Consider the following 12,726-nt stretch of genomic DNA (forward strand, 5'->3'; position numbering starts at 1 on the left):
TGAAGTCCTGTCCTGACGGTACAGGTGTCAGAGTCCGAACTTCTCCGCCCAGCCAGGACCCAGGTCTACACCTGCCCTCCGCCATGACTGCGCCTTTACTGCCATTGCTCCGGGCCCCCAGCCGCGGTCACGCGCCTACGCGCTATGTTGGCCCCGCCCCTGGCCTCCGCCTGGGCCCACCCCTCCTTGGAGCTGGACCATTGTCGCGCCCTTAAGAGCGGCAAAGTTACGCCCCCACGTTCACGGTACGTCGTTATGCTGCGCCTAGATCAGGGCCCGCCTTTCTATTACGTCATTGCGTCCCGTACGTTTCTCCGTGGCCCCGTCTCCCCGTCTCCCCATCGGTGGCCACGCCCCGGTGCTCTGCCCAGTCCACGCGACTGATGCGAATCCTTTCACATTCCTCTAATCCTTCGGGCCACGCTTATTGCGCTGACCCCACACCCCTCCATTGTGCCCATATCTCTGCTTTCCACTCTGGTAATTCCTCTGCCCTCTGCCTGAGGGCAAAATCTCGACTAACTCTTTCATGCCGTTTTGAGCCGCTACGCCTTACCCTTTATGCCCCAAGTCCCACATTTTCAGGTCACGCCTCTGGGCTACTCCTAAGCCACGCCCCTTCTGACGTGGCTGGCGCTGGCGCTCGCGCTCCTTCCCACGGTGTCCAGACCCTGCCCCTCAGGCCCGGGTCACGTTCCTTCCCTTCTGAGATCCTCATTGGCCACACTCCGCACATGCGCATTTTCTCCATCCGTCATGGCCCCTCCCTAGATTCCCAGGCCACCCACTTCTGGTTCCGCTCTGGCCGAGTACACGCCTCTTGTTTTCCCTCTGTTGGCGATGTCTAGTCCTGGAAAGCCACGGGGTAGCGGGCGAATTTTCGGAAGTAATGGCCAAGGTCTCAGAGCTAGAAGTCCGTGGCATTTATAGAGTGAAAGGAACCTACAGATCTCCGAGACTCGCCTAAAAATGGCCTTAGATTTTAAAAGTATTATCTTTCCGAGTATCAAACGCCGCAACTCTCAAGAGCAGAAACCGGATAGAAAACATAACTGAGGACCATCTGGAACTGTGTTCATACCAGCCCCCTATCCGAGTTTAAATGCTAACCAGCTGCATGGAGTAAGCACACTTCTTTACTTCCTGATGTCTCCTTCGGATGACTTTTCCTAAACACCTAGTGCCCTCCTGCTGTCTAGGGCCTGTGGAGACAACACCACTCCGAGATTAATCTTTACTCTCTCTATTTACAATTCTCGGTTCACAAGAAAAAAGTGAAGAGGTTATTACCAACTTTCTTTAAAAATCCTGTCTAGTAATCTCTGAATGGGGAAGGGCTGAAGAGGAAGGGCACTTTCCATCAGCCATACAGTTATTCATTCATTTAAATCTTACTTGTGCAATACTATGTTTCAGTCACAAGACAAATTGCAAGGAGCTTGTAGCCTGAAGTTCCTCAACTTGGGCTTGGATAGGACAAGAAATGATTAGTAAATTAGGGAAGATGTGGTAAGGGGGCTTATTATAGGTGGACAAGGTATAAGCACTCGGTAAGTGCTGGTCTCTCTCTTTTCAATATATGTATATTTTTTCCAAATTGAAGTATAGTTGATGTACAATATTATATAAATTACAAGTGTGCAATATGGCGATTCATATTTTTAAAGGTTACACTCCATAGTTGTTATAAAATATTGGCTATATTCCCCGTGTTGTACAGTATATCCTTGTAGCTTATTTTATACATATTAGTTTGTACCGCTTGTCCTCACCCCAATATTACCCCTCTGCCTTCCCTCTCCCCACTGGTAACCACTAGGTCTCTTTGTTTTTTAAGTTGAGGTGTGTAATTGATATATAACATTATATTAGTTTCAGGTGTACAACATAATGATTCAATACTTATATATATTGTGAAATAATCACCACAATAAATCTAGTTAACACCTAGCATCACAGATATTTACAAATTATTTTTCTTGTGATGAGATCTTTTAAGATTTACTCTCTTTGCAACTTTCAAATATACAACACAGTATTAAGTGTAATCACCATTCTGTATACTACATCCCCATGACTTATTTGTTTTATAATTGGAAATTTGTGCCTTTTGACCACTTTCATCCATTTCACCCACCCCCACCCCCTTCCCCTGCCTCTGACAACCACCAGTCTGTTCTCAGTATCCTTGAGTCGGTTTTTTGGTTTTGTTTGTGTGTTTTTCAGATTCCACATGTTAAGTGAGATCATACGGTATTTGTCTTTCTCTGTGTGACTCATTTCACTTAGCATAATGCCTTCCAGGTTCATGTTTGTTTTTGAGAAGCACAGTTTTTCTTGATTTTTAGTCCCAAGGGGAAATCCTGATCATGATGATACTATGAACTAAGGAGGAAGCAAATGTCATAAAGAATTTCATAAAGATCCCCTCAACATAAACCGTTGCCACAATCACAAAGCACAGAGCACTAAATCAATTCTGTGAACCACCCAAAATCTCCTATTCATTTGAGATCACAGGCCGTCAGTGGTATAGCTTTATTCAGGTCAGCATTTAGATCATCATTCCCCATGATGGCAAGTAAATTTCAACTCACATATCAACTGACTGAATAACCAAATTGGGAAGTTTTGTGACTGAGTCCAGGCTCAGGAGGAAAATGTTCTGTAATAGATTGATAGAGTCTGTTGTGGATGGAGGATGGATGAGTAGTTGGAGCAACCTATCTGGCATCCCTGATTTGTAGTAATACAGGTCTGACATGCACATCTTTTAGGCAGTCCTCAGAAACATTTCTCACTATAAGTTTTTTTTTTTTAACATTTTTTATTGATTTATAATCATTTTACAATGTTGTGTCAATCACTATAAGTTTTTGATGATTTCAGTTAGTAGAAGGGTCAAGTCACTGTCACTGGCCAAAACTTAAGGGCAGAAACTTTGATATATTGACTACTTTGTATGCTTTGTGTATCAACCAGAACAAGGATAGTTTAAGATTCTGTTAATGAAGACGAGAGCATCTAACCTAAAAGGTACATGTTCCCTCCACCTCTTTATAAAGATCGGCAAAGGAGGTACCTATCAGCAGTGTTAAACATTACTGGGTGACACTAACTGGCAGCCAAATACAAGATTAAGGTTAGAAAATACTACTCCATAGAGTATGGCTGCAGTAATTTTAGCCTAGAAAATCAATCATGACTTGCCAGAACGATGAGAGAACTCTTAATACAACACTTAAGCAACATTTAGAGCATTAAACATCCAGGAAGAAATGTCAGTAAAGTCTTGCTTATACTATGTGGGATTCATTTTTTAAAAAACATTTTTGTATTAATTAATTAATTAAAAAATTGAAGTACAGATGACTTACAATATTGTGTTGGGTTCAGGCATATAGCAAAGTGATTCAGTTATACCTATATCTATATATATTCAGATTATTTTCCAATATAGGTTATTATAAGATATTGAATATAGTTCCTTGTCTTATACAGTAAATCCTTGTTGCTTACCTATTTTATGTATAGTAGTTTGTATCTGTTAATCCCATACTCCTAATTTATCCCTCCCTTCTCCCTTTCCTCTTTGGTAACCATAAGTTTGTTTTCTGTGTCTGTGAGTTTGTTTCTGTTTTGTATATAGATTCACTTGTATTATTTTTCAGATTTCACATGTGAGTGATATCGTATATTTGTGTTTCTCTGTCTGACTTACTTCACAGGTATAATATTCTGTAGGTCCATCCTTTTAACTGCAAATGGCAACATTTCATCCTATTTTATGGATGAATAATATTCCATTATGTGTATATGCCACATCTTCTTAAACCATTCATCTGTTGATGGACACTTGGGTTGTTTCCATGTCTTGACTACCGTAAATAGTGCTGCTGTGAATGTTGAGGTGAATGTATCTTTTCAAATTAGAGTTCGCCCTGGGTATCTGCACAGGAGTGGGATTGCTGGATCATATGGCAAGTCTGTTTTTAGTTTTTTAAGGAATGTCCATACTGCTTTCCATAGTGGCTGCACCAAACTACATTCTACTTGGGACCCACTTTAATGTATTGGTCTTCATGCACAAGATGAGATATGCAGACAGGTACACGTGCATTCTGTTTACAAAACTGTCCTTTAAATTCTTACCTTAGGAATATAAGGTTGGCAGAATTACACTCACTCAGTATGCCTGAATTAATCTCTATTTCCAAATGGTAGTGATTAACTTTCTCGGAACTAGAAAAATGTTACCCTGTTAAAAAAAAAAAAAAAGACAAGGTCCATAATGGTTATGGCTGTTGATTAACCTACAAAATGTGATGAGCCTTTCGAATATCATAGCTTCAGATTTTTTTCTTCATCTTAAAAAGGGCATAAGGTATGGGAGTGGAGATAAAAATTTTCCAAAGACTAAGGTTCCTTGTTTACCAGAGATACTGGGAGTTGTTTTTCTCTGGCTGGGAATGTGAAAAAAATTGCAGCATACCTCATGATACTTCATTTCCACTGTCTCGAACTCCTTAAAATGCCAGGCGGTGATTCAAAGAAGTCAATTCAGTTTGATTAAAACATCAAATATTTATGGGCCACGAGGAATGCAGATGAAACCAAATATAGTCCCTGCCCTCCAGGAACTTAAAATTTGTAGGACCCAAAAGCAAATCATGTTGGAAATACATGCATGTACAAATGTGAACAAAATGCTATGGAAACAAGGACAAGGAGAGAATAAAAAGTCGATTGGACCAGTCTACCAAAAATAATAAATAAAAATCTGTAACAAAAACAAAAGAAAGATTTCTCAAAGGAGGTGATAATTAAGATAGACTTGTAATGATGGCTAAGATGTTTAAAGATAAAAAAAAAAAAGAAAGCTCACAGTATTCAAAGTGTTACAGGTTTACTAAAACCTGTTTGTGACAATGAAACAGAATAATCAGGGTCAAAATTTAAAAGCCACATTAGTCCTCCCTACCTCTTGTTTTATTGCAGGTAAATGGAGCAAACATGTCCCCCACATGTGTTTACAGCTCTGATGAACATTAAAAGGCATCTTGCGTGAATGAAAAGAGCTACTCACGTGTTCTCTTTTCACGTGATTTCATATTTAATTTACCCTCCAGGGCAATATATCAGTCGTTATGTGCCGAGAAACTGCTTTGCAGTAGTGCTGTGGAGTATGAAAAAACACAGGGAAATCAATTTCTTTTTTCCTGTGCCTGGAGATTCAGGGCTTTTTGTATTGCTCATGGCAACAGTAGCCTCAACTTTTTATTTTTATTTAAAAATTTTTTTATTGGAGCATAGTTGATTTACAATATTGTGTTAGTTTCTGGTGTACAGCAAAGTGATTCAGTTATACATATATTTGTATTCTTTTTCATATTCTTTTCTAGTATGATTTATTATAGGATATTGAATGTAGTTCCCTGTACTATACAGCAGGACCTTGTTGTTTATCTGTTTTATATATAGTAGTTTATATCTGCTAATCGCAAACTCCTAATTTATCCTTCCCCCACTCCCTTTCCCCTTTGGTAACCATAAGTTTTTCTATGTCTGTGAGTCTCTTTCTGTTTTGTAAATAAGCTCATTTGTATCATATTTTAGATTCCACATATAAGTAATATCATATGATACTTGTTCCTCTTTCTGATTTACTTCATTCACTTAGTATGATAATCTCTAGGTCCATCCATGTTGCTGCCAGTGGCATTATTTTACTCTTTTTTATGGCTGAAAAGTACCCCAAGGAAATTTAGCCACAGATATTTTCATATTAACTGAGAAAGATTAAGTATTTGTAAGCATAGACAATATTAGAAATCTTTCTAAACCATTTTCAAGATGGTAATATAATAATAATATATAAACTTGAAAAGGAACCTAAATGATAGTCTTCTATGAAAATAGATTTAAAAACTAAAAGAAAAACACAGCAGCTAAGTCCAGAAGCATGTTAGAAATCATTGAACTGAGCTTATCTAAGGGTTGGATCAATGTAAAGAAATTTTTTAACGTAATACGCCAAGTGGTAAAAACTCTATGATTAGATTAATAGATGCCAAAAAGGCAGTTGATAACATTAAAACTTAATTATTGCTAAAAGGAATTTTCAGTAAACCAGGAATAAAAGGATACTTTTATCTCACGACATACCAGATTTAAAGTGACTCACCAGATCCTGTGGAGAAGCAGCGTTCCTACTGGGTTGAGGAAGAAGACAAGGGCCCACGTGATTGCCCCTGGGAAGTCACCCTGTTCTGATAGTGCTGCTACAATGAGACAAAACAACAGCATCACACAAGAAACACAAGAAGGTCCAAGGCTAAGGAAGGTGTGTTTCAACTATTAAAATATGTTAACATTGGTTGTCCCTGCTGGTGGTATTGTGGGTCTTTTATACTTTTCTCTTTTTGCCTCTCTGTATTTTCTGTACAGAACTGCTATTGCTCTTTTTTTCTTTTGTTTAAAAAAAGATACAACAAACATTGAGAAACCATAATTCAAAAGAGAAGAGATTTTCTTCTCTTTTCAAATGCTTAGCTTACACTACAATTCACTATTTTACTGTCTTCAATCCTAGTCACATAAGTGACTAAGTAAAAGCAAAAGAGAAGCATTTGATACTTTCATGAAGTTTTAAGGCCAAAGGAAAGCTGAATCAGATTTCTCTCTCTCTAACACGGCTTTGTTCCTCGATGCAGATAATCAGCTTTGTTATAATCTCTATCTATTGGCTTTTTCCCCCAAGATGCCTTTATCTAGTCTAACATTTCCTAAGATAACTTCATCTAGTCTGACTTCACTTTCAGGGGTTAGTTACATGAGCTGTTCCTTCTAGGCAATTTCCATTTCACCTAATAGTGAAATTGCTGGAATGACTGAGTTAACTTTTGGCCGCCTCTCTGTCTAGTACGACTCTTCCTGACTCTGTGCCCTTGTAACCAAGGTGAAGGGGATGAGAAGAAGCTTCCTCAGGTGGAGTTAGCTGACAGAAATGGGTCATCTGTGATAGACTGTTACCCTCACTAGGAGGGGGAAATGATTTGACCCTCAAATGATATGCTGTGTTGCAGAAGTGTAGTTGTCGAGATTTTTCTTCTTGTTGCTTTAAAAATCCAAAATTTCTATTTAACAGCAGGGTCACCCAGTTTAATTTTTCCGTCCATGGTTTTCAGGCCACAAGGTGGAATTTGGGGACTGAATTCATGAAGAGGCAGCGTGGTGGAAGGGAAAGCCCTGACATGGACCCGCCGCGGGGCCTGACTGGCACCTGTAGAATGCCCGCTAGGGGAAGGTTCTTCCCGCTCATTACCTTGACCCCAGCGCATCTCTGAGCTTCGTTACAATTTCACTGTTGACCCCTGATGACCCAGGACGCAGTACTGTTCAGTGTGGTGGCGACAGTGTTCAAGTATAAGGCATCCAGGCTGGTAAAGTGGCACCCATTCCATCCTTCTGTTGTCTCCAGTGCCTTAAACACCGGATCCTGGGTTTCCTCATATGTAAGATGACTGTAGCACAGCAACTGTGAGGTGCTGTTTTGAGGGTTAGAGAAATAATCCAGCGAAACTAGTTCATGGTAGGTCACTCCTAATGACTGCTCTGTAGCTGCACTGACCAGTGTAGTTGTTTAGCCACTGTTTTTTACTTACATCAAATTAAATTAAGGAACAGTTCTCTTTCTTGGCAGCACTAGCCCCATTTCGGGTACTCAGCAGCCACCTCTGCCCGGTGGCTGCCGTGTCGTGCATATTGTACACATGTTGAGAAGTGCAGGTATAGAACATGTCCACCATCACAGAATGTTCCATTGGACAGCACTGCTCTACCGCGTTAACTTTGATGTTACACAACTACCAGACCTTAGGGCTGACCAGAGCCATTCCCTTAGCATTGGAAGCGCTCCTGGATGTTTACCTGGGGAGGTGAGAGTCAGAGGAGGCCAGTCTTGGAAGGGTGTCCTTTGTTCACCAGAGATAGAAGGGAGTGATGTTTGTTTCCTAAATGAAGATAGCGTATCTATAAGCCAGATATTTCAGCCCTGAAAAGATGGAAAGTTGATGCCAAGGAGAACCTCCAGAAAGGGCCAATTTCCACCGTGCGTTTAACCAGACAACAGCAGGAGAAGGGGCCGGGGGAGGATTCCGACTTTTGAGTCAGCAGAGAAAATATTCTCTGGAGGTAGAGTTTGGAAAGGACAACTAATCTGTTTTCCAAACAGATTTTCTTTGTAAATAACTGACAGGAGATGAGCTGCTTCTATCAAAGTATTAACCCAAATGATGGGGGTTAATCATTAAACCTTTTAGGTGGTGGCTTGCTCGTTTGTCTGATATTCTAATCCGGGTCACAGAATGGCTAAGGCAGCTTTAAGTGGAGGGTGGATTTTTTTTCCCTCCGTTTGCCTTGTGTTTTCCACTTTGAAAGAATGTTGTGGCTGCTCTTTTTTCTGGTGACTGCTATTCATGCTGAACTCTGTCAGCCAGGTACGTAAGCCTTGAAACTTAAAATAGATTAACAGTTTTCTAAATGATTGACAAGTCTTTGACTGAAAGGCCTCTTTATTTTTCTAAATCTGCCACCGTGTCGTGGCTTGAAAGTTGAGCCTGTGAATGTGTTATGAGTTTGAAAGAGAAATTTCAACCACCTAAAATGACTGAAGTTAAACTTTCAGGAGTATTTGGGGCAGTTTAATTGTAGTTCTGGGTTCTGTTGATTTAAGTTGCATTAAATATTAGGATTATCAGGCTCCATTTTGGCAGATTTTATCATCATATACTACTCTCTCTTTTTTCCTCTCTGACAGATGGAGAAAATGCTTTTAAAGTGAGACTTAGTATCAGAACAGCTCTGGGAGATAAAGCAGTAAGTGAAGAACCTGCATGTTCATTTTAAATTTTCTTTGCTAATAACACTGCTTTCTCTGATATGAGTCTCTCTGCAGAGTTATCTTCAGCTTGTCTGGATTACTTCTCAAGACCTCATATCTGGGATTTTCTTAAAGCAAAAAAGAAAATTATAGTAAAGTAGAAATTGCTAATGAAGTGATTTTGCCTAAATTATTTAATCTGCAGTGTATGCTAGGAAATATAGGAAGTTTTGTCTCACCCAAAACAATTTTGTGAGCCTAACCGTTTCACCCTAGTGTAGTGGAGCAAAGGGGCCTGAGTCAGGCACTCAGGTCTGGCTTGGGCTCTGCTCTTCACTGTTGTTGTCATTTGAATTTTGTCAGTCAGATCTCTCATCGTTGAAAAGAGGGCATGTTTCACCCACATGAGATCTTTCATAGCACAAGATTTTCCAATTCTAACATGAAGTTTCTTCAATTCTTCTCAAATATCAAAGTAACAACATGAAATATATGCTTATGAAATTGAAGTTAAAGAAACACTCATGGGGCTCAGCTAGCTATAGGAACGGTAAGGACTGTTGAATTAATAAGATGGTGTGTAATTCTGGTTTCAGTTTTGGTGTGGTCTGTGAGCATTTTCACCAGTAGAAGGCGATAGTAAGATGACTCAGGCTAGAAAGGATAAAAGCATGCTAAAGAAACTTAGAAGTGTTGAGTTTGCAGGCCAGTCCGCTAATGTGTAATTTTGTTCACTCAATGAGGAATAGTCATTATAACCAGCAGCCTTCATTGAGAACTTAGTTTACTTTCTAGCTGGGACCTTTCTGATCCCTTTGCTCACGTTAGCTCATGTAGCCCTCACAACAGCCCCTTAAGGAACGTGGCACAGATATGCCCATTCTCATTACATGGATGAGAAAACTGAATTGCAAAGACTTTAACCTACTCAAGTTCTCAAGTCAACAAGGGGCAGAGGGAAGGTTTGAACCCAGGCAGTTTGACTGCAGAATCCGGTCTCTGCCGGTACAGAGGGTTGTTGATCCCAGGACCCTCTGAGGGCAGGCACCAGGCTGGTTGGTGGGGGTGCACTGTGGCAAAATCCCTGCTTCCTTGGCCTTGTGGAGCTTATAGTAGTGGGAGAATTGGTTGTCCATTAAACATTTACTGAACCAAATGCAAATGTGCAATCTCAGCCAAGTGTTCCAGGAAGAAGTACGTAGGAGCTTGGGCCTCATCAGGGGCCTCAGTGACAGGCGTTTGCTGTGAGGTCTAAAGCATGAGTAGAAGTGAACCAGGGGATCAAAGAAAACAAGAGTGAACGGCCAGCACGTGTGAAGGCTTGTCACAGGGAGGAGCTTGGTGAGAGTGAGGGATGGAAGGAAGGCTGAGGTGTCTGGAACTGGAGCAGTGAGGAGGACCGTAGCGCATGACGAGCTTAGAGAGGAAGGAGGGTTCAGGCCAAAGAGTATGCAGGCTGTGTTGGGGAGTTTTGATGTTATCTTTAAAGCAAGTGGGAGTTTTATGGGAGAGACATCATGACAGAATTAGTGTTGGGAAGACCCTTTGGCCACAGTGTGGAAGACAGATAAGGGGACTAGAGTAGAAAGGAGGAACCAGTTAGGAGGCAGTTGGAGGAGGGTAGGTGAGAGATGGTGGCTGTTTGGAGTACAGCGTTTTGGTGGAGGGAGAGCAGTGAAGGGATTTGAGAGCTGCAGGGACTGGATGGCAGGGACAGGAGAAGGAAGGGTTAAGGATAAGCTTTTGTTCTAATTATGCAACTGGATGGATGATGGCCTATTTATGAGTCAGAGAACCGGGTACTGACAAGAAAACCATGGCTTTAATTTTGGACTTATTGAGTTGGAGGTGTTACTGTCAAATAGGCAAGGACAGAGCTGGCTTGAGATAGACACTCCTGCATCATTGGCACAAAGGTGATAATGAAAGCCTGGAGTAGATGATGGTGTTGAGGGAGAAAGTGGAGGGTGACAAGAGGAGAGGGTCTAGCATAGAGCTTTGCGATTCTCTAAAACTTCAATCCCTGGTGGAAGACGGTGAACCTGCAAAGGGGGCAGAGGGGCAGGAGGAAAACCAGGAGAAAGCTGTATCACCAAAGGGAAGCAAGTGCTTTAAGAAGAAGGGAGTGTTCGAGAGCATCAAATGCTGTTGAGAGGCCAAGCAAGATGAGACTGAAAAATGCTCATTGTGTTGAGCACCACAGAGGTCACTGTGACTTTAGAGAGCCACTGTGTGGTGTGGCGGAACGGGAAGGCCGATAGTGGAGGAGGTTAAGAATAAGTGGGCAGTGAACATGTAAAGACCAGAGTATGGACAACTTTAAGAATTTTGGCTGTGAAGGGCAGGAGAGAGAGAGAAGTAGGTAGGGGAAGGAGGAGTGAGTAAAGTGATTTGGTTTTGCTGAGGGGTTTTTTGTTTATTTATTTTTAATTTTTAAAAATTGAAGTATAGTTGATTTACAATGTTATATCAATTTCTGGTGTACAGCATAATATTTCAGTCATACGTATATTCTTTTTCATTATAGGTTATTACAAGCTATTGAATATAGTTTCCCATGCTATACAATAGGACCTTGTTGTTTATCTGTTTTATATGTAATAGTTTGTGTCTGCTAATCCCAAACTCCTAATTTATCCCTCCCCACCCTTTAACCTTTGGTAAGCATAAATTTGTTTTCTGTTTGTGAGTCTTTTTCTGTTTGGTAAATAAGTTCATTTGTGTCATTTTTTTTTTTTAGATTTCACGTATAAGTGATATCATATATTTGTCTTTCTCTGACTTACTTCACTTAGTATGATAATCTCCAGGTCCATCCATGTTACCGCAAAGAAGACTCTAATTCAAAAAGTATATGCACCCCATTGTTCAGAGCAGCACTATTATAATAGCCAAGACATGGAAGCAACCTAAATATCTATTGACAGATGACTGGATAAAAAAGCTATGGTGTGTACACACACACACACATATACACACAGGAATACTACACAGCCACAAAAAAGGTTTTGCTGTTGGTTTAATGGGAAAGACTTGAGCATAGTTTAAAGTCTATGGGCGGGCTCCCTTCAGCATTGAATACACAGAAGAGAGGGGGAAACTGATACTGTTTAGATCCTGAGAAGGGCTTAATGGAAGCTATCCTAATAGAAGTGGGTGGATCAGCCATTGACAGGAAGAGAAATACCACATCTGGCCCTTTGGGAGAGGATGTGGTTAAGATGTGTGCCTGTGGAGGAAGTTTTGTATTGGTGTCAGGAGGATGGGGGAGTTTAAATGGATGACTCTGAGATGTATCCAAAAATTATGAAACAAGAGTGTCTAATGAGAGTGAGGTGTGAAGGAAAACACTGAGGTTTGGGAGGGACTGAAGGAGGTTTGAAATAGTTGTTTTGAACCACGAGAGAGAGAAAACCAATGGAGAATCCTAAGGGAATCCCAGACAATTTGGGAGTAGGCCATCAGGAATTTAGAGTTAAGCCAGCACACCGTTTTGTGACTTTCTCCAGTTATACTTGATTACACACCTAAAATCTGGGGTCAGCCACTTCCATTTGCTCGGGCTGCTGTAACACAGTACCACAGACTGGGTGGCTTAAACAATGGAAATTTCTCTTCTGTCAGCTCTGGAGGCCAGAAATCCAAGACCAAGGTGTCAGTAGTGTTGGTTTTTTCTGAGTTCTGTGAGGGACGGATGTGTTCCAGGCCTGTCTCCTTGGCCTGTAGATGGCCGTCTTCTCCCTGTGTCTGCACATGTCTTCCCTCTCTGCGTGTCTGTGTCCAGATTTCCTCTTCTTACAAGGACCCCAGTCATACTGGGTTAGGGCCCACTCTAATAGTCTGAT

At 41.0% G+C, this 12,726-nt stretch overlaps 1 protein-coding gene across 4 annotated transcripts in view; it reads left to right on the top strand.

The window, feature by feature from the left end:
- The first annotated feature begins 126 nt into the window (after positions 1–126).
- The window catches only part of CLTRN (collectrin, amino acid transport regulator), a 40,435-nt gene continuing 27,835 nt past the window's right edge, over positions 127–12,726 (top strand). For 2 of the 4 annotated variants that reach the window (XR_004134553.2, XM_031445849.2), the window contains exons 1-2: positions 127–245; positions 6,169–6,343. Coding sequence is in view for 3 of the 4 variants with exons in the window: in XM_031445849.2 (XP_031301709.1) it covers positions 145–245; positions 6,169–6,343 (276 nt within the window). In the remaining variant the exon portion in view is untranslated. Of the gene's footprint in view, positions 246–957; positions 1,123–6,168; positions 6,344–8,367; positions 8,499–8,818; positions 8,878–12,726 lie in introns of those variants that run through there. The other 2 variants (XM_064483390.1, XM_031445851.2) reach the window with 2 other exon arrangements.

Source organism: Camelus dromedarius, chromosome X, assembly GCF_036321535.1.
Source record: "Camelus dromedarius isolate mCamDro1 chromosome X, mCamDro1.pat, whole genome shotgun sequence".
Lineage (NCBI taxonomy): Eukaryota > Metazoa > Chordata > Mammalia > Artiodactyla > Camelidae > Camelus > Camelus dromedarius.